The sequence below is a fragment of the Oncorhynchus clarkii genome, chromosome 23 (genome assembly GCF_045791955.1).
Source record: "Oncorhynchus clarkii lewisi isolate Uvic-CL-2024 chromosome 23, UVic_Ocla_1.0, whole genome shotgun sequence".
In the NCBI taxonomy this organism is placed as follows: Eukaryota; Metazoa; Chordata; class Actinopteri; order Salmoniformes; family Salmonidae; genus Oncorhynchus; species Oncorhynchus clarkii.
Window position 1 is genome coordinate 2,916,311 of NC_092169.1, and position 27,958 is coordinate 2,944,268.

Here is a 27,958-nt window from a genome sequence, read left to right on the forward strand (position 1 = left end):
AATTTCAAGCACAGATTCAACTACAAAGACCAGGGAGCTTTTCGAAAGCCTCTTAAAGGGGTAAAAGTCAACAACAACAAAAAAAAGAAGGGAAGTGATTGGTAGATGGGTAACAATAACAAATCAGACATTGAATATCTCTTTAAGAAAGGTCCTATTAATAATTATGCTGTGGATGATGTATTAAACCACCCAGACACAGCACAGATACAGTTCTGAACTGAGATGCAGGACAGGGAGGAAACTGCTGAGGGATGACACAATGAGGCCAATGGTGATTTTAAAACAGCTACAGAGTTCAATGGCTGTGATGGGAGAAAACTGAGGATGGATCAACAACATTGTAGTTATGCTACAATAATGACCTGAATGAGTGAAAAGAAGAATAGAAATATACAGAATAAAATATATTCCAAAACATGCATCCTGTATGCAACAAGGCACTAAAGTTATACTGCAAGGAAACACACACTTTTTGGCCTAAATGCAAAGCCTTATGTTTGGGGCAAATCCAACACAACACATCACTGAGTAACTGCCTCCTTATTTTCAAGCATGGTGGTGGCTGCATCATGTTATGGGCCTTAATGGCCATGTACTCTTACAATCTCCACCTGGCACATCCAAAAAAGGACTGGCAACCCCTCATAGCCTGGTTCCTCTTTTCTTTCTGGGTTCCTGCCTTTCTAGGGAGTTTTTCCTAGCCCCCGTGCCTCTACATCTGCATTGCTTGCTGTTTTTAGGCTGGGTTTCTGTTTTTAGGCTGGGTTTCTGTTTTTAGGCTGGGTTTCTGTTTTTAGGCTGGGTTTCTGGTTTTAGGCTGGGTTTCTGTTTTTAGGCTGGGTTTCTGTTTTTAGGCTGGGTTTCTTAATAAGAACTCTGTGACATCTGCTGATGTAAAACAGGCTTTATAAATACATTTGATTGAAAATGGATTGATATGGGTGTGCTTGACATTGGCAAAGATTAACCCAAGAAGACTCACAGCTGAAATCACAGGGTGGGGGGGTGAATACTTCATTAATTTTGTAGAAATTGTAGATTTTTTTCCCACTTTGACATTTACTGAGATCATTGACCAAAAAAGTATAATTAAATCTATTTTAGTCCCACTTTGTAACACAATAAAATGTGAAGAAATCCAAGGGAGGGGAATATCTATGATACCCTCTGTACAGTATATCTTTCTCATTCACATGAAGAGTGAGACAGAATTCAGATATGGTATGGTAATTGAGTCCACAAATACCTTTCCACTTTGCTAGATTCTTTTTCAATAATTTATTGTACACTAAAGTCTATGTTATTTTTGTCAAAATAACCTTTTTCTAGGAACTAACACTATTTATATCTAGTATTCCTATGGGGGAAATTGTACAGAGTTGCATGACAGCATTCAGGATATGGAGTTTACAAGACTGTTATACCCCGGCTAGAGTTTGTCATAATAGTTATCCTGATCATACCATACAAAGTCTAATGCAGTTATAGTTAAGTTTGGAGCATGTTTAGCTATGCAAACCTTGATAGAGTACTCTGTAGTCTCGCTGGTGAAATCTCTGTTAATCGATATGTTTGTATGACTGTTGTGTGCTATTTATTGCATCAGTTGTTCAATCTTGTTTTTGTGGTTGGTCACAAATCACATCACAAATCTTCTGTCTGTCAATACCCTAGTCTAAAACCCTAGTTTCCTATGAAATAATATTGCTTTCTGTCAAATGATACACTGTACCTTTAAGCTACAAAAAGTGGACAAACTGTTTTAAATAATAAAACATTTAGATGAACTTGGCTTAACCCAAAACATCAACTCAATATTCAACAATGTTTCTCATGTCCAAATTGTGTATTATTTCCATTCAGGTCTAAAATGCTGTTGGTGATAATCAATAGTTAATAGGGGATGGAAATGTAATGACAGCGAGTGAAGCCATTTCAACCTTTGGGTGAAGTGTAAATGCAGCAGCCAACTGCCAACAGTGTGCTGTGCTGTGTCCCTGGGCAGTTAGGAGTTCACAGATTCTTGCTTAATGCTATATTAATGATTTCCCCTATCACCCTGTCACAGGGAAAAGGGAAGAGACACTGAATTACTCTAAATAATCAATTATATTAATGCAGTACACACAGTATCGAGAATGAAAAGCATTTTAAGGGCAAAATCACTCTGCAGTGCTGCATATCGCCATACTCACTCAGTTAGTTGCCTAGATTTTCAGACAATGACCATGGAGTAAGACATAGACCAAAGGGCTTAATTATGGTACTGGAAAGCTTTATAAATTATATTATTTTCTCATGGAAAAGGGTAAGGAGTCCTGAAGTTTATGAGGGATGTTTGTGTGTGTATATGTATGTAAACAAAAAATAAATAAACGTCCTCTCACTGTCAACTGAGTTTATTTTCAGCAAACTCAACATGTGTAAATATTTGTATGAACATAACAAGATTCAACAACTGAGACATAAACTGAACAAGTTCCACAGAAATGTGACTAACATAAATGGAATAACGTGTCCCTGAACAAAGGGGGGGTCAAAATCAAAAGTAACAGTCAGTATCTGGTGTGGCCACCAGCTGCATTAGGTACTGCAGTGCATCTCCTCCTCATGGACTTCACCAGATTTGCTTGCTGTGAGATATTACCACACTCTTCCACCAAGGCACCTGCAAGTTCCCGGACATTTCTGGGGGGAATTGCCCTAGCCCTGACCCTCCGATCCAACAGGTCCCAGACGTGCTCAATGGGATTGAGATCCAGGCTCTTCGCTGGCCATGGGCAACGTTGTTGCGGGTGATGTCTGGTGAGGACCTGCCTTAGAACAGGCCTATAATCCCTAAGTCCAGCCTCTCTCACCCTATTGCGGACAGTCTGAGCACTGATGGAGGGATTGTGCGTTCCTGGTGTAACTCAGGCAGTTATTGTTGCCATCCTGTACCTGTCCCGCAGGTGTGATGTTCAGATGTACCGATCCTGTGCAGGTGTTGTTACATGGTCTGCCACTGCGAGGACAATTAGCTGTCCATCCTGTCTCCCTGTAGCGCTGTCTTAGGCGTCTTACAGTACAGACATTACAATTTATTGCCCTGGCCGCATCTGCAGTCCTCATGCCTCCTTGCAGCATGCCTAAGGCAGATTCACACAGATGAGCAGGGACCCTGGGCATCTTTCTTTTGGTGTTTTTCAGAGTCAGTAGAAAGGCCTCTTTAGTGTACTAAGGTTTCATAACTGTGACCTTAATTGACTACTGTCTGTAAACTGTTAGTGTCTTAACGACCATTCCACAGGTGCATGATCATTAATTGTTTATGGTTCATTGAACAAGCATGGGAAACAGTGTTTAAACACTTTACAATGAAGATCTGTGAAGTTATTTGAATTTTTACGAATTATCGTGCGTGCGTGCGTGCTATTAGACTATAGGATTGATCCATCTGGGCACACTCAGTTCACCATGTATTTCTCATATCAGCTCAATTAAATTACAGTCGTAAAACATTACACAGAGACCATTAAAGATTAAACAGGATACTAAAATCAATCTTAATTGGTTAATCTGAGCGTCTTCTCAGAGTTCACTCATTAATTCTCTACAGAGAAGCTATACCCCTCCTAGTGGTCAAGTCGGCGCTCCCATTTCACTGAAAAAAATAATATGTGACGTAAGGACCCTAATATTTTTTTTGTCACTCATACCCAAAAAAGTGCCAACGTTGACGAGGAAGAAAGCATTGGCGCCACTCGCCTTGCAGTATTTCGAACGAGCGACTGAAAGGGAAGGAGGACCTCTTTATAGCAAGGAGGACCTCCCTATATGAAAGAGGACCGCAAGTTGCTCAAGACGCATCTACGGACAATCAAGCATCCTTATTGGAAACTACTAGACCCGTGTTTGCAATAGTGTTTGTAGTTTTGTTTTGTTGTAGGCTATATGCGACAGTTGTTATGTCTCTATAGTGATATGTTGTTACCGTGAGTAGCTTATAGCCTGCAATAAAAAAAGCTTCGACTTCTACCTCAACCCAACGGTCACCCAACGGATAAGGACACATGCAGAAGCTTACAGGTATGCATTTATATTATCTGCCACTCTTTCAATTGTTTCGCAACTTAACAGGTGAATACTCAACCAATTAATCCAATATGAAGTAATGTACATTCATACCAACTTACTTTGTTGCAATAGGAGATAGTATCTATACATATTGATGCATAACGTTACGCCCCTGACGTCCATAGTAGCCAATCTGCAAAGGATTTAAAGGTAGTAAATGCAAATGCACAAGCAATTTTTTATGCATCTGAAAAGCATGGAATCGAGTGAGGTAGTAATAAGAGCACCATTCGAAGACAGTCCACCTGCTAAGACTGTGGTGCTCTATTGTGCCAACCAATTGAATGAACTCAAATTGTGTATGCCGCTATATTCAGAATAATTAACGGTTTTATTGTCATTTTGAAGTGGACTACAGTACGATGTGGATTGGCTGCCCCCCCCCCTCCAAAAAAAATTGATTTATTGTTTGATCGTGCCTCCTGTTTTGCGACGTTTTGCAATGTCTGAAGTGCATGCAGTAGACAAGGCTAGGGCTGTAACAGGTGGGGATGTCAAGACTAAGCATCATCTATTTGATCATATAATGCATTATACAGCAAATGCACGCCTTGGAATGAGCAATTGCAATATGGAACATTGCATTCTCCTATCACATGAATCATTTGTCATCAAGTTAAATCATATTGAAAGGTATGTATGCATACATTGTGTTGAATGACCAGCAAACCCCATTTTTCACAGGGACCCATACATTATCCATCTGCACGATTCCAGACATGCATGGACTTCAGGGGCCAATTTTTATAATATGAATCAATATCAAAATGATCATGCTTTAAGATTCTGTTCACCCATAGGAGTGGCAATATTTCAGCCAAAGGCAATATTTGGTTGAAATGCAATATTTCAATTACATAGCATGGGATCATTAATAAAACAGGTTCTTTGCTGTTGCACAAGATGCAGTATCATCAGATACATTCAAATTTGATTTCAAGTTCCACCCAAAAGCAAAGAGATACCAGGGTGGTGGTGGTGAGGGGATACATTTGATCTGGATTACTGGATCAAAGATTTTGCAACCTCACACAATTTCTGAATAATCCCACACATCTCAGATAGCCCACATGGTTAACACATTAACCCCAGCAGACATGAACCTGGGACATTTTGCATATCAGCCTTATTAACTGGCCATTAAGCTTGAGGATCAATATTGAGGATCCAATGTTGTTATTTACAGTTACAACCTTCAACAGGCTTAAAGTATTTGGGCATACACAATTACATTGATAAATTACATTTTGGGATAATTTAATTATTTTTGATTAAGGATTGTTATTGCATGTTTAGGCTTCTTTTTTGGGGGAGTTGGGATTTGGGTCAGTAATAAATATAACAGTCAATGCATGCAATTCAATGAAACACTGGCAGGCAGCATTAGAAATGTATTGGATTCTGTCTCAGCCACTCTCATTGCTTTAATTCAATTTTTCTAATTTCACACCATTTATTCACATAAACATATGGAAGCTTTTCAAGTGAAGGAAAATGTATTCAATGCCATCCCAACACTGTCAACTCTCAGCCCACTTGCTGTTGGAACACTTTCCATTTCATCTCACTTGATCTACATTGTCACAAAATTAAACCGATCTCAAAGGAAATGCTTGAGTTGCATATGCCTTCTTTGCAGAACATGCTATTTCATCTATGCGTACAGTGCCTTCAGGAAATATTCACACCCCACATTTTGTTGTGTTACAGCCTGAATTTACAATGGATTAAATCGAGATTTTATTCAGCTGGCCTACACACAATAACCATTGGCCAGATAAATTTGAATTATGTTTTTAGAAATTGTACAAATTCATTGAAAATTAAAAGCCGAAGTGTCTTGTTATGGCAAGCATAAAATTCAGGAGTAAAAATGTGCTTAACAAGTCACATAATACGTTTCATGGACTCACTCTGTGTGCAATAATAGTGTTTAACATTTCTTTTGAATGACTGCTTAATCTCTGTACCCTACACATACAATTATCTATAAATTCCCTATATTCGAGCAGTTAATTTCAAACACAGATTCACCCACAAAGACAAATGCCTCGCTTAGAAGGGCACCTATTTTTAGATGGGTAAAAATAAAAAAGCAGACATTGGGATTTCACCATCAGGCCAATGGTGACTTAAAAACAGTTACAGAGTTTTATGGCTGTGATAGGGGAAAACTGAGAATGGATCAACAACATTGTAGTTACTCCACAATACTAAACTAAATGACGGAGTGGAAAGAAGGAAGCCTCTACAGACTAAAACTATTCCAAAACATGCATCCTGTTTGCAATAAGGCATTAAATTAAAACTGAACTTTACTGTGCATTCGGAAAGTATCCAGACCCCTTGATTTATTTCACATTTTGTTACGTTTACAGTCATTTTAAAATGGCTGTAAAAAAAAAAATAGATAAGAACTCTATTGGTAGATAGTGTGGTCTACAGCTTATCATAAGGTACTCTACCTTAGGCGAGCAATACCTCAAGACTTCTTTAATATTAGACATTGCACACCAGCTGTTATTGACAAAAAGACACACACCCCCACCCCTCGTCTTTGTTCTGCCGGTGCATTGAAAATCTCTCCAGCTCTATATTATCTGTGTTGTCGTTCAGCCACTACTCGGTGAAACACAAGATATTTCAGTTCTTAATGTCCCGTTGGTAGGATAATCATAATCGTAGGTCATCAATTGAATTTTCCAATGATTGTATGTTAGCAAGTAGGATTGATGGCAAGTGAAGTTTACTCACTCGCCTACGGATTATCAAAAGGCAGCCCGATCTGCGTCCTCTTTTCCTCCGTCTTTTCTTCACGCAAATGACGGGGATTTGGGCCTGTTCCTGGGAGAGCAGTATATTTTTCTCGCTTCGGACTCGTTAAAGGACAAAAGCTTCTTCCAGTTCGTGGTGAGTAATCCCCATTCTGATGTCCAGAAGTTATTTTCGGTCATAAGAGACGGTAGCAGCAACATTATGTACAAAATAAGTACACAAATAAGTGACAAACAATGCAAAAAAATGACCAAAATAGTACAATTGGTTACGGGCATGTAAAATGTCAGCCATCCTCGCTGATGCCATCTTAACATGATTGGAGTTCCTCTGTGGAGATGGGAGAACCTTCCAGAAGGACAACCATCTCTGTAGCACTCCACTAATTAGGCCTTTATGGTAGAGTGGCCAGAATGAAGCCACTCCTCAGTAAAAGGCAGTGGTGGGAAAAGTACTACATTTTCAAACTTAAAGTAAAGATACCTTAATAGAAAATGACTCATGTCAAAGTGAAAGTCACCCAGTAAAATACTACTTGAGTAAAAGTCTAAAAGTATTTGGTTTTAAATATACTTATAAGTATCAAAAGTACATGTAGTTGCTAAAATGTATCAAAAGTAAAAGTAAAAGTATGAATAATTTACAATTCCTTAAATTACCCAAACCAGAAGGCACAATTGTTTTTTATTTTTTATTTATGGATCGCCAGGGTCACAATCCAACACTCAGACATAATTTACAAACAAAGCATTTGCATTTAGTGAGTCTGCCAGATAAGAGGATTGGACCATTTTCTGACCTGCTAAGCATTCAAAATGTACTTTTGGGTGTCAGAGAAATTGTATGTAGTAAAAAGTGCATAATATTCTTTAGGAATGTAGTGAAGGAAAAATAAAAGTTGTCAAAAATGTTAATAGTAAAGTAAAGGACAGATACCAAAAAAAACTACTTAAGTAAAAAATACTTTAAAGTACTTTACACCAATGATAAAAGGCACATGACAGCCCGCTTGGGGTTTGACAAAAGGCACCTAAAGGACTCTCAGACCATGAGAAACAAGATTCTCTGGTCTGATGAAACCAATATTGAATTATTTGGCCTGAATGCCATGCATCATGTCTGGAGGAAACATGGCACCATCCCTACAGGGAAGTAGGGTGGTGGTAGCATAATGCAGTGGGGATATTTTTCAGCGGCATGGACTGGGAGACTAGTCCGGATCGAGGGAATGATGAACGGAGCAATATACAAAGAGATCCTTGATGAAAATCTGCTCCAGAGCGCTCAGGACCTCAGACTGGGGTGGTTCACCTAAGGTTCACCTTCCAACAGGAAAATTAGCACACAGCCAAGACAATACAGGAGTGGCTTAGGGACAAGTCTGAATGTCCTTGAGTGGCTCAGCCAGGGCCTGGACTTGAACCCGATCGAACATCTCTGGAGAGACCTGAAAATAGCTGTGCAGCAACGCTCCCCTTCCAACCTGACAGATTTTCAGAGGCTCTGCAAAGAAGAATGGGAGAAACTCCCCAAATACAGGTGTGCCAAGCTTGTAGTGTCATACCCAATAAGATTTGAGGCTATAATTGCTGCCAAAGGTGCTTCAACAAAGTACTGAGTAAAGGGTCAATACTTACAGTACCAGTCAAAAGTTTGGACACACCTACTCATTCAAGGGGTTTTCTTTATTTGTACTATTTTCAACATTGTAAAATAATAGTGAAGACATAAAAAAATATGAGTTAACACATTTGGAATCATATTGTAACCAAAAAAGTGTTCAACAAATCAAAATATATTTTATATTTGACATTCTTCAAAGTAGCATTTGCACACTGTTGGAATTATCTCAACCAGCTTCATGAGGTAGTCACCTGGAATGCATTTAAATTAACAGGTGTGCCTTGTTAAAAGTTAATTTGTGGAATTCTTTCCTTCTTAATAATGCATTTGAGCCAATCAGTTGTGTTGTGACAAGGTAGGGGTGGTATACAGAAGATTGCCCTATTTGGCAAAATACCAAATCCATACTATGGGAAGAACAGCTCAAATAAGCAAAGAGATATGACAGTCCATCATTACTTTAAGACATGATGGTCAGTCAATCTGGAAAAGTGCAGTCGCAAAAACCATTAAGTGCTATGATGAAACTGGCTCTCATGAGGACCGCCACAGGAAAGGAAGACCCAGAGTTACCTCTGCTGCGGAGGATAAGTTCATTAAAGTTACCAGCCTCAGAAATTGCAGCCCAAATAAATGCTTCACGGAGTTCAGGTAACACACACATCTGAACATCAACAGTTCAGAGGAGACTGCGTGAATCACACCAAATTTCAAATCAATTGGTATTTGTCACATGTGCCGAATACAACAGGTGTAGACATTACAGTGAAATGCTTACTTACAAGCCCTTAGCCCTTAAACAACAATTCAGTTTTAAGAAAAATGCCAAGAAAACTAAGAAGTAAAATGAACAAATAATTAAAGAGCAGCAGTAAAATAACAATTGCGACACTATATACAGGAGGTACCGGTACAGAGTCAATGTGTGGGTGTACCGGTTAGTCGAGGTAATTGATGTAATATGTGGGTAGAGTTATTAACCTCTCTGGGATAGGTGGGATGTTAGCGTCCCACCTGGCCAACATCCGGTGTAATGGCAAAGCACCAAATTCAAATTAAATTACTATAAATATTCAACTTTCATGAAATCACAAGTGCAATACATCAAAATAAAGCTTAACTTGTTGTTAATCCAGCCCAGGTGTCAGATTTCAAAAAGGCTTTACAGCGAAAGCATACCATGCGATTATGTTAGGACAGCGCTTAGCCACAAAAAGCCATACAGACATTTTCCAGCTAAGGAGAGAAGTCACAAAAATCAGAAATATAAATAAAATTAATAACTAACCTTTGATGATCTTCATCTGGTTGCACTCCCAGGACTCCATGTTCCACAATACATGTTTGTTTTGTTCGATAAAGTTAATATTTATATCCAACAACCTCCGTTTAAATTGGCGCATTATGTTCAGTAATGCATTGTCTCAAAAACATCCAGTGAAAATGCAGAGAGCCAAATCAAATTACATAAATACTCATCATAAACATTGATGAAAGATACAAGTGTTATACAGGCTATACAGTTATACAGGCTTAAATATAAACTTCTTCTTAATGCAGCCACTGTGTCAGATTTCAAAAAAGCTTTATGGCGAAAGCATACCATGCGATGATCTGAGTACAGCGCTCAACTAGCAAAACAAGACATACCCGCCAAGTTGTGGAGTCAACAAAAGTCAGAAATAGCGTTAAAATGAATCACTTACCTTTGATATTCATATTGATGGCATTTCCAGGACTCACTCCCAGTTACACAATAAAGTTACACAATAAATGTTAGTTTGGTTCGATAAAGTTCCTCTTTATGTCCAATAACCTCCTTATTGTTTGCGCGTTTAGTTCAGTATTCCATATGCACAAAGCGCGGTTCCATCATCCAGACCAAAAGTCCAAATAGTTCCATTTAAGTTTGTAGAAACATGTCAAGTGATGTTTCTAATCAATCATTAGGGTGTTTCTGTCATAAATATTCAATAATATTTCAACCGGACAATACCGTTTTCATTACAATGGAAAGAAAACAAACGGCGCGCTTCACGGGAACGCGCGATAAACAACTCATGCCTTTGATCTGAGCCACTTACAGTGACTGCTCTTATTCTCTCCCCTTTCACAAGTGAAGCCTGAAACAACTTCTAAAGACTGTTGACATCTACTGGAAGCCTTAGGAAGTGCAATCTGACCCCACAGACACAGGATATTGGATAGACAATCCCTTGAAAACAACAAACTTGAGAATTCCCACTTCCTGGTTCGATTTATCTCAGGTTTTCGCATGCCCTACGAGTTATGTTATACTCACATACATTATTTTAACAGTTACGGAAACTTTAGAGTGTTTTCTATCCAATACTACCATGCATATGCATATCCTAGCTTCTGGGCCTGAGTAACGGGCAGTTTACATAGGGCACCTTATTCATCCAAGCTACTCAATACTGCCCCCGTTCCCAAATAAGTTAAAGTGAATTGTGCAGTGCATGTAGTTTGGGGAGCCATTTGATTAGATGTTCAGTAAGCTAAAGATCCTGGGACTAAACACCTCCCTTTGCAACTTGATCCTGGACTTCCCGACGGGCTGCCCCAGGTGGTGAGGGTAGGTAGCAACACATCTGCCACTCTGATCCTCAACACTGGAGCCCCTCAGGGGTGTGTGCTCAGTCCCCTCCTGTACTCCCTGTTCACCCACGACTGTATGGCCATGCACGACTCCAACACCATCATTAAGTTTGCAGACGACACAACAGTGGTAGGCCTGATCACCGACAACGACAACACAGCCCATAGGGAGGAGGTCAGAGACCTGGCCGGGTGGTGCCAGAATAACAACCTATCTCTCAACGTAACCAAGACTAAGGAGATGATTGTGGACTACAGGAAAAGGAGGACAGAGCACGCCCCCATTCTCATCATCGACATGGCTGTAGTGGAGCAGGTTGAGAGCTTCAAGTTCCTTGGTGTCCACATCACCAACAAACTAGAATGGTCCAAACATGCCAAGCCAGTCGTGAAGAGGGCACGACAAAACCTATTCTCCCTCAGGAAACTAAAAATATTTGGCATGGGTCCTCAGATCCTCAAAAGGTTCTACAGCTGCAACATCGAGAACATCCTGACTGGTTGCATTACTGCCTGGTACGGCAATTGCTCTGCCTCCGACCGCAAGGCACCAAAGAGGGTAGTGCGTTCAGCCCAGTACAAAGCTGCCTGTCATCCAGGACCTCTATACCAGGCAGTGTCAGAGGAAAGCCCTAAAAATTGATTTGACTTATGACTTGGGGATAGAAGCTGTTTAGAAGCCTCTTGGACCTAGACTTGGTGCTCCGGTACCGCTTGCCGTGCGTTTGCAGAGAGAACAGTCAATGACTAGGTTGGCTGGAGTTTTTAACAATTTTTAGGGCCTTCCTCTGACACCGGCTTTCATGGTCGAATTGCTGCAAAGAAACCACTGCTAAAGGACACCAATAATAATAAGAAACTTGCTTGGGCCAAGAAACATGAGCAATGGACATTAGACTGGTGGAAATCTGTCCTTTGGTCTGATGAGTCCAAATTTGAGATTTTTGGTTCTAGCCGTTGTGTCTTTGTGAGACGTAGAATAGGTGAATGGATGTTCTCTGCCTGTGTGGTTCCCACCGTGAAGCATGGAGGAGGAAGTGTGATGGTGTGGAGGTGCTTTGCTTGTGACACTGTTGGTGATTCATTTAGAATTCAGGGCACACTTAACAGCATTCTGCAGCAATACGGCATCCCATCTGCTTTGCACTTAATGGGATTATCACTTGTTTTTCAACAGGACAATGACCTAACACACATCCAGGCTGTGTAAGGGCTATTTGACCAAGATGGAAAGTGATTGAGTGCTGCATCAGATGACCTGGAATCTACAATCACCCAACCTCAACCCAATTGAGATGGTTTGGGATGAGTTAGACCACAGAGTGAAGGAAAAGCAGCCAACAAGTGCTCAGCATATGTGGGAACTCCTTCTAGACTGTTGGAAAATAATTCTAGGTGAAGCTGGTTGAGATAATTCCAAGAGTGTGCAAAGCTGTTATCAAGGCAAATGGGGGCTACTTTGAAACATCTGAAATATAAAATATTTTTTGAGCTGTTTAACAATTTTTTGGTTACTACATGATTCCGTATGTGTTGATGTCTTCACTATTATTCTGCAATGTAGAAAATAGTACAAATAAAAAAAAGACCTTGAATAAGTAGGTGTGTCCAAACTTCTGACTGGTACTGTATGTAAATGTGATAAATTCGAAACATTTTCTAAAAAACATGATTTTCTTTGTCATTATGGAGTATTGTACGTATATTGATGAAAATAAGGCTGTAAAGTAACAAATGCCCTGAATACTTTCCGAATGCACTGTATGTCCTGAATACAAAGCCTTATGTTTGGAGCAAATCCACCACAATTACTGAGTACCACTCTTCATATTTTCAAGCATGGTGGTGGCTGTATCATGTCATGAATGTGTTTGTCATTGGCAAGGAACTAGGGAGTTTTTTGGGGGGTAAAAAAACAGAATAGGGCTAATCACAGGCAAAATCCTAAATAAAAGCCTGTTTCAGTCTGCTTTCCAACAGACACTGGGAGTTTAAATTCACCTTTCAGCAGGACAATAGCCTAAAGCACAAGGCCAAATATACACTGTTGCTTACCAAGATGACATTGAATGTTCCTGAGTGGCCGAGTTACAGTTTTGACTTAATCTGTTTGAAAATCTATGGGAAGACTTAAAAACGGTTGTTTAGCAATGATCAACAACCAACTTTACAGAGCTTGACATTTTTTTAAAAGTATGATGTGCAAATATTGTACAATCCAGGTGTGCAAAGCTCTTACCGAGACTTACCCAGAATTCACCCACAGCTGTAATCGCTGCCAAAGGTGATTCTAATATGTATTGACTCAGTATTTAATTTTCAATACATTTGCTAAAAAGTCTAAAAACATGTTTTCACTTTGTCATTGTGCGGTATTGTGTGTAGATGGGTGAGAAAAAATATCTATCTAATCCACTTTGAATTCAGGCAGTAACACAACAAAATGTGGAATAGGTCAAGGGGAATACTTTCTGAAGGCAGAACAGAAATATGAGCCCTCAGTGTGCTTAGTAAACATCTCTCACACAATCCGTTTAGAAAATTGTGTGTCTATGTTATAGTTGTAATAGTGCTTACTATAAGCCTAAGGAGAACACTGCCTTTCCCTTTAATTGCAGCTTAGCTTTAATTGGGGAATTTTGGTTGTAGACTCCATTTATTGATGTACAGTATCTTTTTAAATATTTGATTTGACTAGACAAGTCAGTTAAGAACACGTTTTTATTTACAATGACAGCCTACCCCGGCCAAACCCTAACCCGGCCAATTGTGCTCCGCCCTATGGGACCTCAACATGATGGAGTTGAACTACTCTGGAGATTTGTGGGGCTTCATCGCTGATGTGATAGGTGACCTCCAACACACAGATGCTACCTGATTCAGGAGGCAATGCCTCTGTACACACTCACGTTGTACAACTGATACAAATGGTAGTGATACAACAGAGAGTTTTTCTGCACAAAATAAATACACAAGCATTTTGGAGTCACCCCACAGTCATTGTGTAAACATTATTCGTGCAGTCAAGCTCTCTGTTTGACTCACAAAAAAATATCAGCTGTATCACAACCATTGTGAAAAATTCTTTGTACACCAGTTGTACAACATGAGTGTTGTACACGGCCACAAAAGAGGAAATGCTGTCGCCAGTTATCCTCTTCCCAGCCGTAGTCTTGTTATAATACACTGCTGATAATATCCTACCTCGGAGGTAAGAGCACACTCCACACTCATTCCTATTTGCATAAGAGTACATTTTTGGGTAGACACTCCCTGACACAGGAGGCTGAACAACATAGTGTAGAGATGATAATCATTAATAAACAATTATGGTAATTATTTGCTCATTGCCCCCAGAAGATTTTGGCATGAAGTGAGAACTCCACTCAAGAATAAGAGATTGCCCCTTCATAGATGTGTGTTGGACCAACAAGAGCATTAGAACAATCAGCCATGGAACAACCCTAGGCTCACAACGAACCCACTGGGCACAGACGTCATTTCAACGTCTAGCTTTGATTTACATTTGTTTGAGATGTCAGCTAACGTGAATTCAACATGAAATTAACACAAAAAAAGGTCACCATGTCATTGGATTTAGGTTGAAAGTTTGGTGGAGAAAAAAAAGACGAAATTCCATTTCGTTGATGACTTTTTGCAAATCCCAATCCGTTGCGTTTTTTGTTGTTGAAATGACGTGGAAACAACATTGATGCAACCAGTTTTTGACCGGTGGGAAGGAAGGAAGGAGGAGGAGGATCAAGTCCCCTATAGTGCTACTTTGCTATGTGTGCCTCCAGTTGACGAACTACACTGCCTCCCCAGTTACGCTTACACACAGGTGTTCCTAGCACGCTAGATAGCTAATTAGTACAGGCCTATGTCTTCCGTCTGTCTTCTGTAAACAAGCAATATAACATGGCTATATGGCCGTGTGGGAACACTCACCCTATAAAGGTGTGTAGTATTTTAGCCTTGTGTTTTTGGAAAATTATTTCTCGCTGATATGAAAGACAAGTTCCATATGTTTCCAAAACCGTACTGCAAACGATACGTTTTAACGATCAGAACGAGTGTCGGGGATTTTAACAAAACTCCTGACCAGATGATAATATCGTCCATAGGCGCAAAAGCAGTTTGCGTCTACGAATGGGTTAATATAGGACAGAGAAAATGACCCAATGAAATGACTGTAAGCAGCCAGTTACATTATATCAAAGTACTGATGTACAAAAAAATAAACATACAAGCCCTTGTAGAATGGATCATTGTGTAATATGATGAGAAGTAGGGAGAGAGATCAATCTTCAGTCAGTCTTCAATCAGGTTAGATCTTGACCACTTAGCCGGCCACACGGGGACTGACTCTTCCCATCTATCGATGTGGAGCTCCTCTTGATGAGCAGCTTGCCATAAGTCCCTCCAACCTGGCCCATGGTCCAGGATTGACACACACACACAGCCAATCACATCCTTGATGAAGTAGCGCACATCAGGACTGAGGGGTATCTGGACCTAGCTCTGGAATTTCTAATTTCATCAGCAGGTATAGGGGGTAGTAGCTTCTCTGGGTCAGCATGTGTTTCAAGATGCGTGAGAATCTTTCCGAACCGGCAGCACATCTGATCTCCTCTGCTCCCATGTTGAACACGATGTTCGTAGAGGTCAAGTCAAAGGTCACGCCCTCAATGACAGCGTAGCCTAATGGTTAGAGCGTTGGACTAGTAACCGGAAGGTTGCAAGTTCAAACCCCAGAGCTGACAAGGTACAAATCTGTCGTTCTGCCCCTGAACAGGCAGTTAACCCACTGTTCCTAGGCCGTCATTGAAAATAAGAATTTGTTCTTAACTGACTTGCCTAGTTAAATAAAGGTAAAATAAAACAATTAAAATGAGCAGGGTGCAGGGGTCACGCACTCAGCATCATGCTTGCTGAGGTCCGGCAGGGTGAAAGGGGGTTGTGGGTAAATTAAGCGATGGAGGACATATCTCTGGGAGGGAACAAATGCCAACCGCCATCCAACTCCTTGTGTGTCCTCTACAATGCTTCCCATACATCTGGAGAAGATGGCGTCAAACGTCTCAGTCACCTGAGATTTCTTTATCTGCTCATGCAAAGTCGCCAAGCAGTATGCAGACGTCGGGGCGGTCCCTGACGATGACGTTAATGAAGTCCACCAGGAGGTGAAAGGTTAGGCTGTTAGACGGGTTTAGGGACCACAGGCCATTAGCTGCTCTGGTACATCAGGAATGTCCATTTCCTGTTTGATGGGATTTGAGTAGAACAGAAGAGGGACTCCCTCATAGAGTTTAGATGCCACCAACTCCCTAATACAGTCTTACAGAATAAGACTATAATATAACATATGTCACAATTTCAATGTCTCAATGAGTGCTATTGAACCTGGCAGTCTCACACTCTTCAATACCTCAGCTCAATTAAATGCGGCTGAAATATTGCTCTGTTCAGTCAGATACGCACTGTATCATTTTTAGAATCCTTTGCACTCCAGTATCTCTACTTGCACCTTCATCTTTTGCACATCTATCACTCCAGTGTTTAATTGTTAAACTGTAATTATTTCGCCACTATGGCTTATTTATTGCCTTACCTCCCTTGTCCTACCTCATTTGCACACACTGTATATATACTTTTTTTCCTATTGTGTTATTGACTGCATGTCTGTTTATTCCATGTGTAACTGTGTTGTTGCTTGTGTCGCTTTGCTTTATCTTGGCCAGGTCGCAGTTGTAAATGAGAACTTGTTCTCAACTAGCCTACCTGGTTAAATAAAGGTGAAATAAAAAAATAAAAAATAAATAAAATAATTTGAGATGTCAAGACAGCCTTGACCTTAAACAGAATGAATTAAAACTATGTCAACAGGTGTGACTTAACCTTCTCTCTTTAACAATGAAGACAAAACATGTTTATTCATTCTGACCGCAGTAGAGCAATAACGCCATACACCTTTAGAAGTCACCGGAAACATTGATAGTCTTCTGTCCGCCAGAGGAACCATTCATTCGGTGCTGATAAAAACCACCACGCTTGTTCTGTGCTATACAGAAATAGCTAATAACCACTGTTTGATAACCATTGGGATATTCTTTTCCACATACGCAATTTCCTTTCACATGCACTAACAGATAAAAGGCAATAAGAAAAAAAGAATATGAGCAAAAGAAAGATGAACATGCAACTGACTAGGGCCACTAGAACCAAGGAGATGATGGTTAGCCTGAGGGCCATCCAGAGGCAAGTAGGAGGGGAAGAGGACAGCCAGCAGCAGTAGCAGTGTGGGACTGTGACAGCCAGGCACTAGCAGCTGTTAAAGGTAGTGAGGTTATGGAGAACGGAGCCAAATTAAGTACTTTTACGAATGAACTATTGGCTCCGTCTGCTGCGGCACTATCTGTATGGCACTATCACTACCTCGTTCTGCTACCTCGTTCGGCTACCTCGTTGGGCCCAGTCTTAGCCTTGCTCCTTGGATTTTGCCTCTTGGCTCATACACAACAATATAACAGAACAGAATCACCAGTGGTGTAACAGCTGGGTAGAGTCCGTTCATTTTCAAGTCGGGTCTTTTCTGTTCTGTGAATGGATTGGACTGATTTTCGGGCATTGCAAAATTGTCATTGTTTTGAAATGCATACAGTGCATTCAGAAAGTATTCAGACACCTTGACTTTTTCTTCATAATGACAAAGCAAAAACAGGTTTTTAGACAATTTTGCACATTTATTACAAATAAAAAACAGAAATACCTTATTTATATACATTTTCAGACCCCTTTGCTATGAGACTCGAAATTGTTTCCATTGATCATCCTTGAGATGTTTCTACAACTTGATTGGAGTCCACCTGTGGTAAATTCAATTGATTGGACTTGATTTGGAAAGGCACACACCTGTCTATATTAGAGGTCGACCGATTATGATTTTTCAACGCCGATACCGATTGTTGGAGGACCAACAAAGCCGATACCGATTAATCGGTCAATTTTTATTTATTTATTTATTTGTAATAATGACAATTACAACAATACTGAATTAATTAACACTTATTTTAACTTAATATAAAACATCAATAAAATCAATTTAGCCTCAAATAAATAATGAAACATGTTCAATTTGGCTTAAATAATGCAAAAACAAAGTGTTGGAGAAGAAAGTAATATGTGCCATGTAAAATATGTGCCATGTAAAAAAGCTAACGTTTAAGTTCCTTGCTCAAAACATGAGAACATATGAAAGTTGGTGGTTCCTTTTAACATGAGACTTCAATATTCCAAGGTAAGAGGTTTTAGGTTGTAGTTAATATAGTATTTATAGGACTATTTCTCTCTATACCATTTGTATTTCATATACCTTTGACTATTGGATGTTCTTATAGAAACTATAGTATTGCCAGTGTAACAGTATAGCTTCCGTCCCTCTCCTCGCCCCTACCTGAGCTCGAACCAGGAACACATCGACAACAGCCACACTCGAAGCATCATTACCCATCGCTTCACAAAAGCTGCGGCCCTTGCAGCGCAAGGGGAATAACTACTCCAAATCTAAAAGCGAGTGACGTTTGAAACAGTATTAGCGCACACCCACCTAACTAGCTACCCATTTGGTTACACCAGCCATTGTTATAAACAGCGCTGTGCTTGTGAAGAGCTGCTGGCAAAATGCACGAAAGTGCTGTTTGAATGAATGATTACGGGCCTGCTGCTGCTCTATCAAATCAGACTTAATTATAACATAATAACACACAGAAATACGAGCCTTTGGTCATTAATATGATCGAATCCGGAAACTATAATTTTGAAAACAAAATGTTTATTATTTCAGTGAAATACGGAACCGTTCTGTATTTTATCTAACGGGTGGCATCCCTAAGTCTAAATATTCTTGTTACATTCTTGTTACATTGCACAACCTTCAATCTGTTCTACTCAAATCCCATCAAACAGGAAATGGACATTCCTGATGTACCAGAGCAGCTAATGGCCTGTGGTCCCTAAACCCGTCTAACAGCCTAACCTTTCACCTCCTGGTGGACTTCATTAACGTCATCGTCAGGGACCGCCCCGATGTCTGCATACTGCTTGGCGACTTTGCATGAGCAGATAAAGAAATCTCAGGAGACTGAGACGAGACGTTTGATGCCATCTTCTCCAGATGTGTGGGAAGCATTGTATGTCATAATTACGTAAAATTCTGGCAAATTAGTTCGCAATGAGCCAGGCAGCCCAAACTGTTGCATATACTCTGACTCTGCGTGCAATGAACGCAAGAGAAATTACACTTTCACCTGGTTAATATTGCCTGCTAAACTGGATCAGTAGTTATAACTAGTGATTATGATTGATTGATTGTTTTTTATAAGATAAGTTTAATGCTATCTAGCAATTTACCTTGGCTTCTACTGCATTCGCGTAACAGGCAGGCTACTCGTGGAGTGCAATGTTTAGAGCATTGGACTAGTTAACTGTCCGGTTGCAAGATTGGAACCCCTGAGCTGACAAGGTGAAAATCTGTCGTTCTGCCCCTGAACAAGGCAGTTAACCCACAGTTCCTAGGCCGTCATTGTAGATAAGAATGTGTTCTTAACTGACTTGCCTAGTTAAATAAAAGTATAAAACAACAAAAAATAATATATATATATATATATATATATAAATATATATATATATATAAATACCGATTTCCGATTGTTATGAAAACTTGAAATCGGCCCTAATTAATCGGCCATTCCGGTTAATCGGTCGACCTCTAGTCTATATAAGGTCCCTCAGATGACAGCGCATGTCAGAGCAAAAACCAGGCAATGAGGATGAAGGAATTGTCTGTATATCTCAGAGACAGGATTGTGTCACGGCACAGATCTGGGGAGGGGTACCAAGACATTTCTGCAAACCTGGCACCATCCCTACGGTGAAGCATGGTGGCGGCAGTATCATTTTTCAGGGACAGGGACTGGGAGACTAGTGAGGATCGAGGCACAGATGAATGGAGCAAAGTACAGAGATCCTTGATGAAAACCTCAGGCTGGGGCGAAGCTTCACATTCCAACATGACGACGACCCTAAGCACACAGCAAAGACGATGCAGGAGTGGCTTCGGGACAAGTCTCTGAATGTCCTTGAGTGGCCCAGCCAGAGTCCGGACTTGAACAAGATCTAACATCTCTGGAGAGACCTGAAAATAGCTTGAGAGGATCTGCAGAGAAGAATGGGAGAAACTCCCCAAATACAGGTGTGCAAAGCTGGTAGCGTCATACCAATGAAGAATAGATGCTGTAATCGCTGCCAAAGGTGTTTCAACAAAGTACAGGGTGAAGGGTCTGAATAGTTACGTAAATGTGATACTTCAGTTTTTTTTGTATGGGTTATTGGTATAGGTTGAGGGGGGAAAAAACAGTTTGATCAATTTTAGAATAAGGCTCTAACGTAACAAAATGTGGAAAAAGTCAAGGGGTCTGAATACTTGCTGAAGGCACTGCATTGTGACGTAACTGCCTCCCCAGGCTGGAAGTCTGAGGCTGTGGTGTTCGAGACTACACATGAAGTGACTTTCAACCTATGTTTAGAATTGTCTAGAATTGAGCTTGACCACAGCCCTTATCTCTATCTCTTATCTCCTGCTGTTTTCAACTCTCTAGAGACAGCAGGTAGAGATACTCTGAATTATCGGCTATGAAAAGCCAACTGACATTTACTCCTGAGGTGCTGACCTGTTACACCCTCTACAACCACTGTGAATATTATTATTTGACCCTGCTGGTCATCTATGACCATTTGAACATCTTGGCCATGTTCTGCTATAATCTCCACCCGGCACAGCCAGAAGAGGACTGGTTCCTCTCTAGGTTTCTTCCTAGGTTCTGGCCTTCCTAGGGAGTTTTTCTTATCCACTGTGCTTCTACACCTGCATTGCTTGCTGTTTGGGGTTTTAGGCTGGGTTTCTGTACAGCACTTTGTGACATCAGCTGATGTAAGAAGGGCTTTATAAATACATTTGATTGATTGATCTCAATATACACTTCCCTGAGGTGCCAGGGCATGATTTTACTTGTCAGGCGCATCCATTTATTAAAATGTAGTATTCCCTAAGAAATACTATGTTTTTATTCTTACTGATAACATACGTTTTTCATTCCCTTTATATTAACCTACTGCATTTTTTAACAAGGCTGACTTGCTCAGGGAAAGCTTAAAGTATTTATATACCTTCTGTTCTTTCTTGAGAATCCTAATTCGGAAACAGCAGTTGTACTCTACTCTATTGAAAACGAATTCATTGCCAGCGGAGTTGACATATTAATAAATACTGAAGGGTTTATTCTTAAATGAGTCCAGACACTCATCTACAGCTAATTGTCAGGTCAAAGTCAATACAGCTAAAACCTCACCTTTTTACACAAAGATACAAATATTGATCCCACTGCAAGTGTTTTAGTAGAGAGAAGGAAAAAAAATGTACTCAACATACTACTCTTAAGAACATGATTGAAAGTCGAAACAAAACACAGCAAGGCATTCAAACTCAAACCATTAACATGTCAAGTTAGTTGGGTAATCAAGTCATGTGATTAGTAATGAAACCAAAAAAGAAACTCATCAACTTAATGCATTCAGTGTCGTATGTCCTGCTTACCTAAGACCAACTTAGTGGCACATACACACACACACACACACACACACACACACACACACACACACACACACACACACACACACACACACACACACAGTGAGATGAATTATCGATACATACCAAAGACTGTAAAAATGGGACCAGATGTGGACCCATAGGGTAAACCCTGTCTCACGCTACAGAAACTGGAGATAGGCTCCTGCTCCTACAGCATGAGCCATTCTGGCTCGCAGAAGCCAAGCCTTGTTGCAAGGCTACGACTTAACTAGGATGTTGGTGCCATGATAATATCATAGCCAATGTCATATATAGTCATGACAGTTTGTCTGTTTATGACAGCATGTTTGTCATAAAACAACCATTGTTTGATTACTGAATTCAATAGATTTCATTGTAACAACAAAAAAAGGGGGGGGGCATTATTTGACCAATATAAATAGTGAAACAAATATTGATTCCCTTAACATTAGTGGTCTTAAACTCCTGGCCTGCATGCCACATCAGATCCGTAAGCTGCAGTATGCTGGCCCCAGGCCTGGTGTGTGAGACCACTGCACATGTACAAAACCAGAGCCATAGATTTAGAACATATAATGGAACACTTAATTTTATTGTTATTTTTTTCAAATCCATTTTTTGGGGTTGCATACACATATTTAGCAGATGTTATCGCAGGTGTAGCGAAATGCTTATGTTTCTAGCTCCCACAATGCAGTAATGCCTAACAAACACCAAACAATGCACAACAAGTCCCCCAAAAATGTAAAGAAATAAATGAAGAAATATACACTTTTTACGCTGTTCAGTGATCTAAGTTGGTCTAGAAATGTCCTCTAGCTACAGTAAATTCATTCTTCCTGAAAAGAATCAAGATCTCTTTTCTAATCAATTTCTCCCTGTATAGTTGTCTGATTTTATTTGAACCGGAATCCATTGATTATATTTCCTTTGTTCCGGGTGGGGAGTGAGATTCAGGTTCGTTTTTGGCCATTTTCTCCACAGTCTGTCCCTGCTGGGAGCATTTGATGCAAGGAAGTGTTAGTGTAAGAAAGCCTATTGATTTCCTGACACCGGCAATATGAATGCACTCCGTTCTGACAGCCCAAGTCGCTGAGGTTTTCTTTAGGTCATGTGAGGTGTTTCTTTGATAGGATCCGGTATTGCAATGAAAAAGCAGAACCCTTATTGGGGCTAACATGAAGACAATTAGTCAGATATTTTTATGCTTGTATAGCCAACTCCTATGGTCATTGTCTTGGTCATTGTTTGGCCATGATAACGACAAGAGGAGTTTGCTATAAAGCACAGAATTTGGACCAGGCTATGAGACAATATCAATGTCTAGCCTACATATGGTCAAATACTTAATTCCAGTTTCATTCTCTTTTTCCAGATGGACTGGCTCACACCTGAGATATGAAGTGTGTTATGTGAAGCCAAGGTGTCATCCCACCTTCCAGGTGGTGGGGAGAGATGGTGCACTCTGTTGCCATGACAGTGGAAGTCCTCTTTGTTATGTTGTTTCTGACCAGTACTCAGTGTAATCCCCTGGCAGACTTGTCAGTGAGCCGGGAACGCTTGGAGCGTGTCCTGACCCAGGCCAGAGAGGACAAGCAGGACAAGCAGCAGGCCTCAGTGGGGGCGCTCAGCTACAGCACCCAGCAGCAGCTGGAGGAGATCAGCTTCATGGGCCTGGAGACCCACAGAGGGGCCAGCAACAGAACCTCTGTCAACAGATCCAGGCCAAACTCCAGCATCCAGAAACTTGCTGGATCCAAGGGTGGGAAGGCATCACAGGAGTTGTGGGAAGAGCAAGAGGGGGGCCTGAGCCGAGTAGACGAGGGTCCCACGAGTGAAACAAATCTTTCTCTTGACGCTATCGACGAGTACGCATATCCAGATTACAGGGGGAAGGGCTGCATGGACGAAAGTGGCTTTGTGTTTGCCATCGGGGAGAAGTTTACCCCGGGGCCCTCCACATGCCCTTGCCTCTGCACGGACGAGGGACCCCTGTGTGCCAAACCTGAATGTCCCAAAGTTCACCCTCGCTGCATCCGGGTGGACACCAGCCAGTGCTGTCCAGAGTGCAAAGAGAAGAAGAACTACTGTGAGTTTAGGGGAAAGGTCTACACAACGCTACAAGAGTTTAAGGTGAGTCTGGAAATTATATATTTAAAGGTTGACAGGGTGTTATTCTCTAGGAAGCAAACATAAGAAAATGAGCCAAAACGGGAATGGATTACCTGAACGTGTACAATAAGAAACGCTAGTGTTTGTTATCCGTTTCAAAACGTTTTTCTACATGAATACAACCCAGGTGATGATGACATCCTTAGGCAACCTCTTTCATAGTGCTATTTAATTGAAATGTTTTCTTGTGACAGTTTTCTTATGACAATCTGTGTTTCAAGAGATCAACCTCTGAATTGAAAAGAAACTCCAGCACACTAGTGATCTAGTAGCTGATTAAACGCAACTCCACAATTTACGATGGAGTTGAGCGGCGACTTGTGTGGGAAGACTGGAGCTCTGACGTCACATAAAATGAATTACACACTACCAGTGGTTGAAAAGGTACCTAAATATCATACTTGAGTAAAAGTAAAGATACTTTAATAGAAAATGACTCAAGTAAAAGTGAAAGTCATCCAGTAAACGACTACTTTAGTAAAAGTCTTAACGGTATTTGGTTTTAAATATACTTAAGTATCAAAAGTAAATGTAATTGCTCAAATATACTTAAGTATCAAGTAAACGTATAAATCATTTAAAATTCCTTATATTAAGCAAACCAGACGGCACTATTTTCTTGTTATTTTTTTATTTACGGATAGCCAGGGGGGGGCACACTCCAACACTCAGACAACATTTACAAATGAAGCACGTGTGTTCAGTGAGTCCGCCAGATCAGAGCCATGTTCCCTTGACGAGGGATGTTCCCTTGCTTAGTGTATGAATTGGACCATATTTCTTTCCTGCTAAGCATTCAAAATGTAATAATTCATTTTGGGTGTCAGGGAAAATGTACGAAGTAAAAAGTACATTGTTTTCTTCAGGTATAAAGTATTTTTATTTAAGTACTTTACACCTCTGCAAACAACATTGTTCTGGGTAGCTATTCTTTGGATGCTAAAATGACGTCGGAGCTCCAGTCCCCACTAGTCGCTGCTCAACTCCATTGTAAATCATGGAGTTGAATTTAGTCGGCTGGCAATCTAGATGTTCCACAGTTTTAGTGGAACTTGTTACCAACATTTCGGTCTCCGTAGACATTACATGTGGGAAACTGTTGATAGATTGCCAGTGTATCATGAATACTATGACAAAATACTTTTCAGTGTAGCGAGCAAACAAGCAGCGAAGCACATTTTATGATGGCAAAAGTCAGCATTTATTTTATTCACACAAAGTTTGAACATTCCTTGGGGCTGCTAAATTCAATAGTATGTTTAAGCTTAAGAGCAATTGTGTTAATATTCTTATCTTGATATATTCTAGTCTTGGTGGAGTTATCTATTTTAAGCCAAGCCCAGGAGACCTCAAAAGGGCTTATTCTTTTATTTATTTTAGAAGTTCCATCCACAACTATTCCTTCAGCCTTCTATTCTATTTTTGATGAAAGAATGGTATTATATGTGACTGTTTAAGGCGTCCCTTTGTGCTAGCACTGGAGGGTCACACCAGGAGGTTAGGTCTAATATGGGACTTATTTCCGTTAATGCAGAGTGATACAAGCAGCTCTGTATTGAGAGGCACAGCTTGTAGCTCTCCTGGGAGAAGTCTGTGCAGAGAGAGAGAGAGAGAGATCAAAAAGAGAGAAAGGAAAGAGAGAGAGAGACCCACTTCCACTAAAGTAAATGTCTCCTATCCTCTGTGGATGCCTGCCTAGAGGTTTAGAAACAAAGCAACAGGCAGAGCCTTGTGGTCGATTGCTGTGTTCTGCGGTGGTACTGTTAGTGGGGTCTCTCTCTTGCCATTTTTCACGTTGGAGTGCTGGTCAGAAGCTCGAGCCGCTCTGCAACCGTCTTGATCCATGCTGTTAGGTTTAACCTATGTTCTCTGATTTAAAGGGAAATGCTCACATGGCCACGAGTGGCTTCAGACTAAAGCCTACGGTGGTAGCATCTCCAGTCAAGGGGGGTGACTTGGTGGAAGGCATATTGTCGACACAAGTTGCATCATACGGTCATGGGCCCTGTTTTTCCCCAATACTTTCAGACTTGGAAAGCTCCATTAATCAAACTGTTCTCTCTAGTTCACAAAGCAAGACATTTGCAGCTTATATCTTCTGTTTCCAACTGAGCGCACAATCAGCACATTGATTTCACTATTCTCGGTTGATTGTGCACTGAAGTTCATTTCTCAACTCATGTCTCCTTCAAATGAAGTATGTATTTCCAATAAAGTGCCGTGAGATGGGACCTCCCTGTGTTCTAAGCTCTGTGGCTGAATGTTTGATGTTCAATGTCCCTGTATAGTGGACCAGACAGGCGAGTGAGTGAGTACTTGCATGAGAGAGAGAGAGATTTTTAAACAGTCTTTTTCCCTCTGCCCCCAGGTGTCTCCGTGTGAGAAGTGTCGCTGTGAGGGGAGTGGAGAGGTGTTGTGCTCTGTGTCAGCTTGCCCCCAGACAGAGTGTGTGGACCCAGTGTATGAGCCTGATCAGTGCTGCCCCATCTGTAAGACCGGTGAGAGATCCTGCTTTTGTCAACATTTTTGGTACCTTAATACGGAACACACGGCATTTCATTTACCATTTTGATTTGACTGTATGTCTTTGAGAAATCATACATGATTGGCCTGACAAATTATTGCCAATAGTTGGTTGCAGTGCTAGATTTATTCATATGATTGTGTGCATGTGATAATGTATGACTCTTTATTAGCCAGCCCTGTTTGTTTCCAACGCGAACAGATATTCTAGGTTCGGTGCCACAATATGCTGGTGTGAATAAAAGGCGAAATCAGGGTTTGAGCATCCTGGGTTAGTGTGTGAGAGCTCTCTGATTTGAAAGAATTACACTGTCTTATAAGGGCGCTTCTCTGGCTCACTGTGGACTCTCTGAAGTTGTTTCAGATGATTTTAGACAGCATGTCCTAGATTGTGTCCTCTTATTTTTCTTGGCGTGACTCTAATGCAACATGGCAATGTCAGCAACGTAGCTTCCTTCAGCAGAAAGAATGATGGCTGGCGAGACTCATCTCAGGCGTGGCCTCTTAAAGCGATGATGTTTATCACAAACAAGGGAAATGCTATCAACATTACATTAAATACAGTGCACTTGGAAAGTATTCCGACCCCTTGACTTCTTCCCTGTATTGTTACGTTACAGCCATATTCTAAAATGTATTAAATTTTAAAAAATATCCTCATCAGTCTACACACAATACCCCATAATGACAAAGAGAACTGGTTTTCAGACATTTTTTTTTACAAATGTATGAAATAATTCAGTACCATGGCTATGAGACTTGAAATTGAGCTCAAGTACATCCGGTTTCCATTGATCATCCTTGAGATGTTTCTACAACTTGATTGGAGTCCACCTTTGGTCAATTCAATTGATTGGACATGATTTGCAGCGGCACACACCTGTCTATATAAGGTCCCACAGTTGACAATGCATGTCAGAGCAAATACCAAGCCATGAGGTTGAAGGAATTGTCCGTAGAGCTCCGAAACAGGATTGTGTCGAGGCAGAGATCTGCGGAAGGGTACCAAAAAATGTCTGCAGCATTAAAGGTCCCCAAGAACACATTGGCCTCCATCATTCTTAAATAGAAGACGTTTGGATCCACCAAGACTCTTCCTAGAGCTGGCCGCCCAGCCAAACAGCAATCGGGAGAGAAGGGCCTTGGTCAGGGAGGTGGCCAACAACACAATGGTCACTCTGATAGAGCTCCAGAGCTCCTTTGTGGAGATGGGATTACCTTCCAGAAGGAAAACCATCTATGCAGCACTCCACCAATCAGGCCTTTAGTGTAGAGTGGCCAGGCAGAAGCCACTCCTCAGTAAAAGCACATGACAGCTGGCTTGGAGTTTGCCAGAAGGCACCTAAAGCACTCTCAGACCATGAGAAACAAGATTCTCTGGTCTGATGAAACCAAGATTAGACTCTTTGGTCTGAATGCCAAGTGTCACATTTGGAGGATGTCTGGCATCATCCCTAC

At 40.8% G+C, this 27,958-nt stretch overlaps 1 protein-coding gene across 1 annotated transcript in view; it reads left to right on the forward strand.

Annotated features, from left to right (window-relative positions):
• Positions 1 to 3,854: 3,854 nt before the first annotated feature.
• The window catches only part of LOC139381751 (brorin-like), a 49,382-nt gene continuing 25,278 nt past the window's right edge, over positions 3,855 to 27,958 (forward strand). The window contains exons 1-3 of the mRNA XM_071125500.1: positions 3,855 to 4,071; positions 23,181 to 23,938; positions 26,346 to 26,475. Coding sequence (XP_070981601.1) covers positions 23,261 to 23,938; positions 26,346 to 26,475 — 808 coding nt within the window. The 5' untranslated portion in view covers positions 3,855 to 4,071; positions 23,181 to 23,260. The remainder of the gene's footprint in view (positions 4,072 to 23,180; positions 23,939 to 26,345; positions 26,476 to 27,958) is intronic.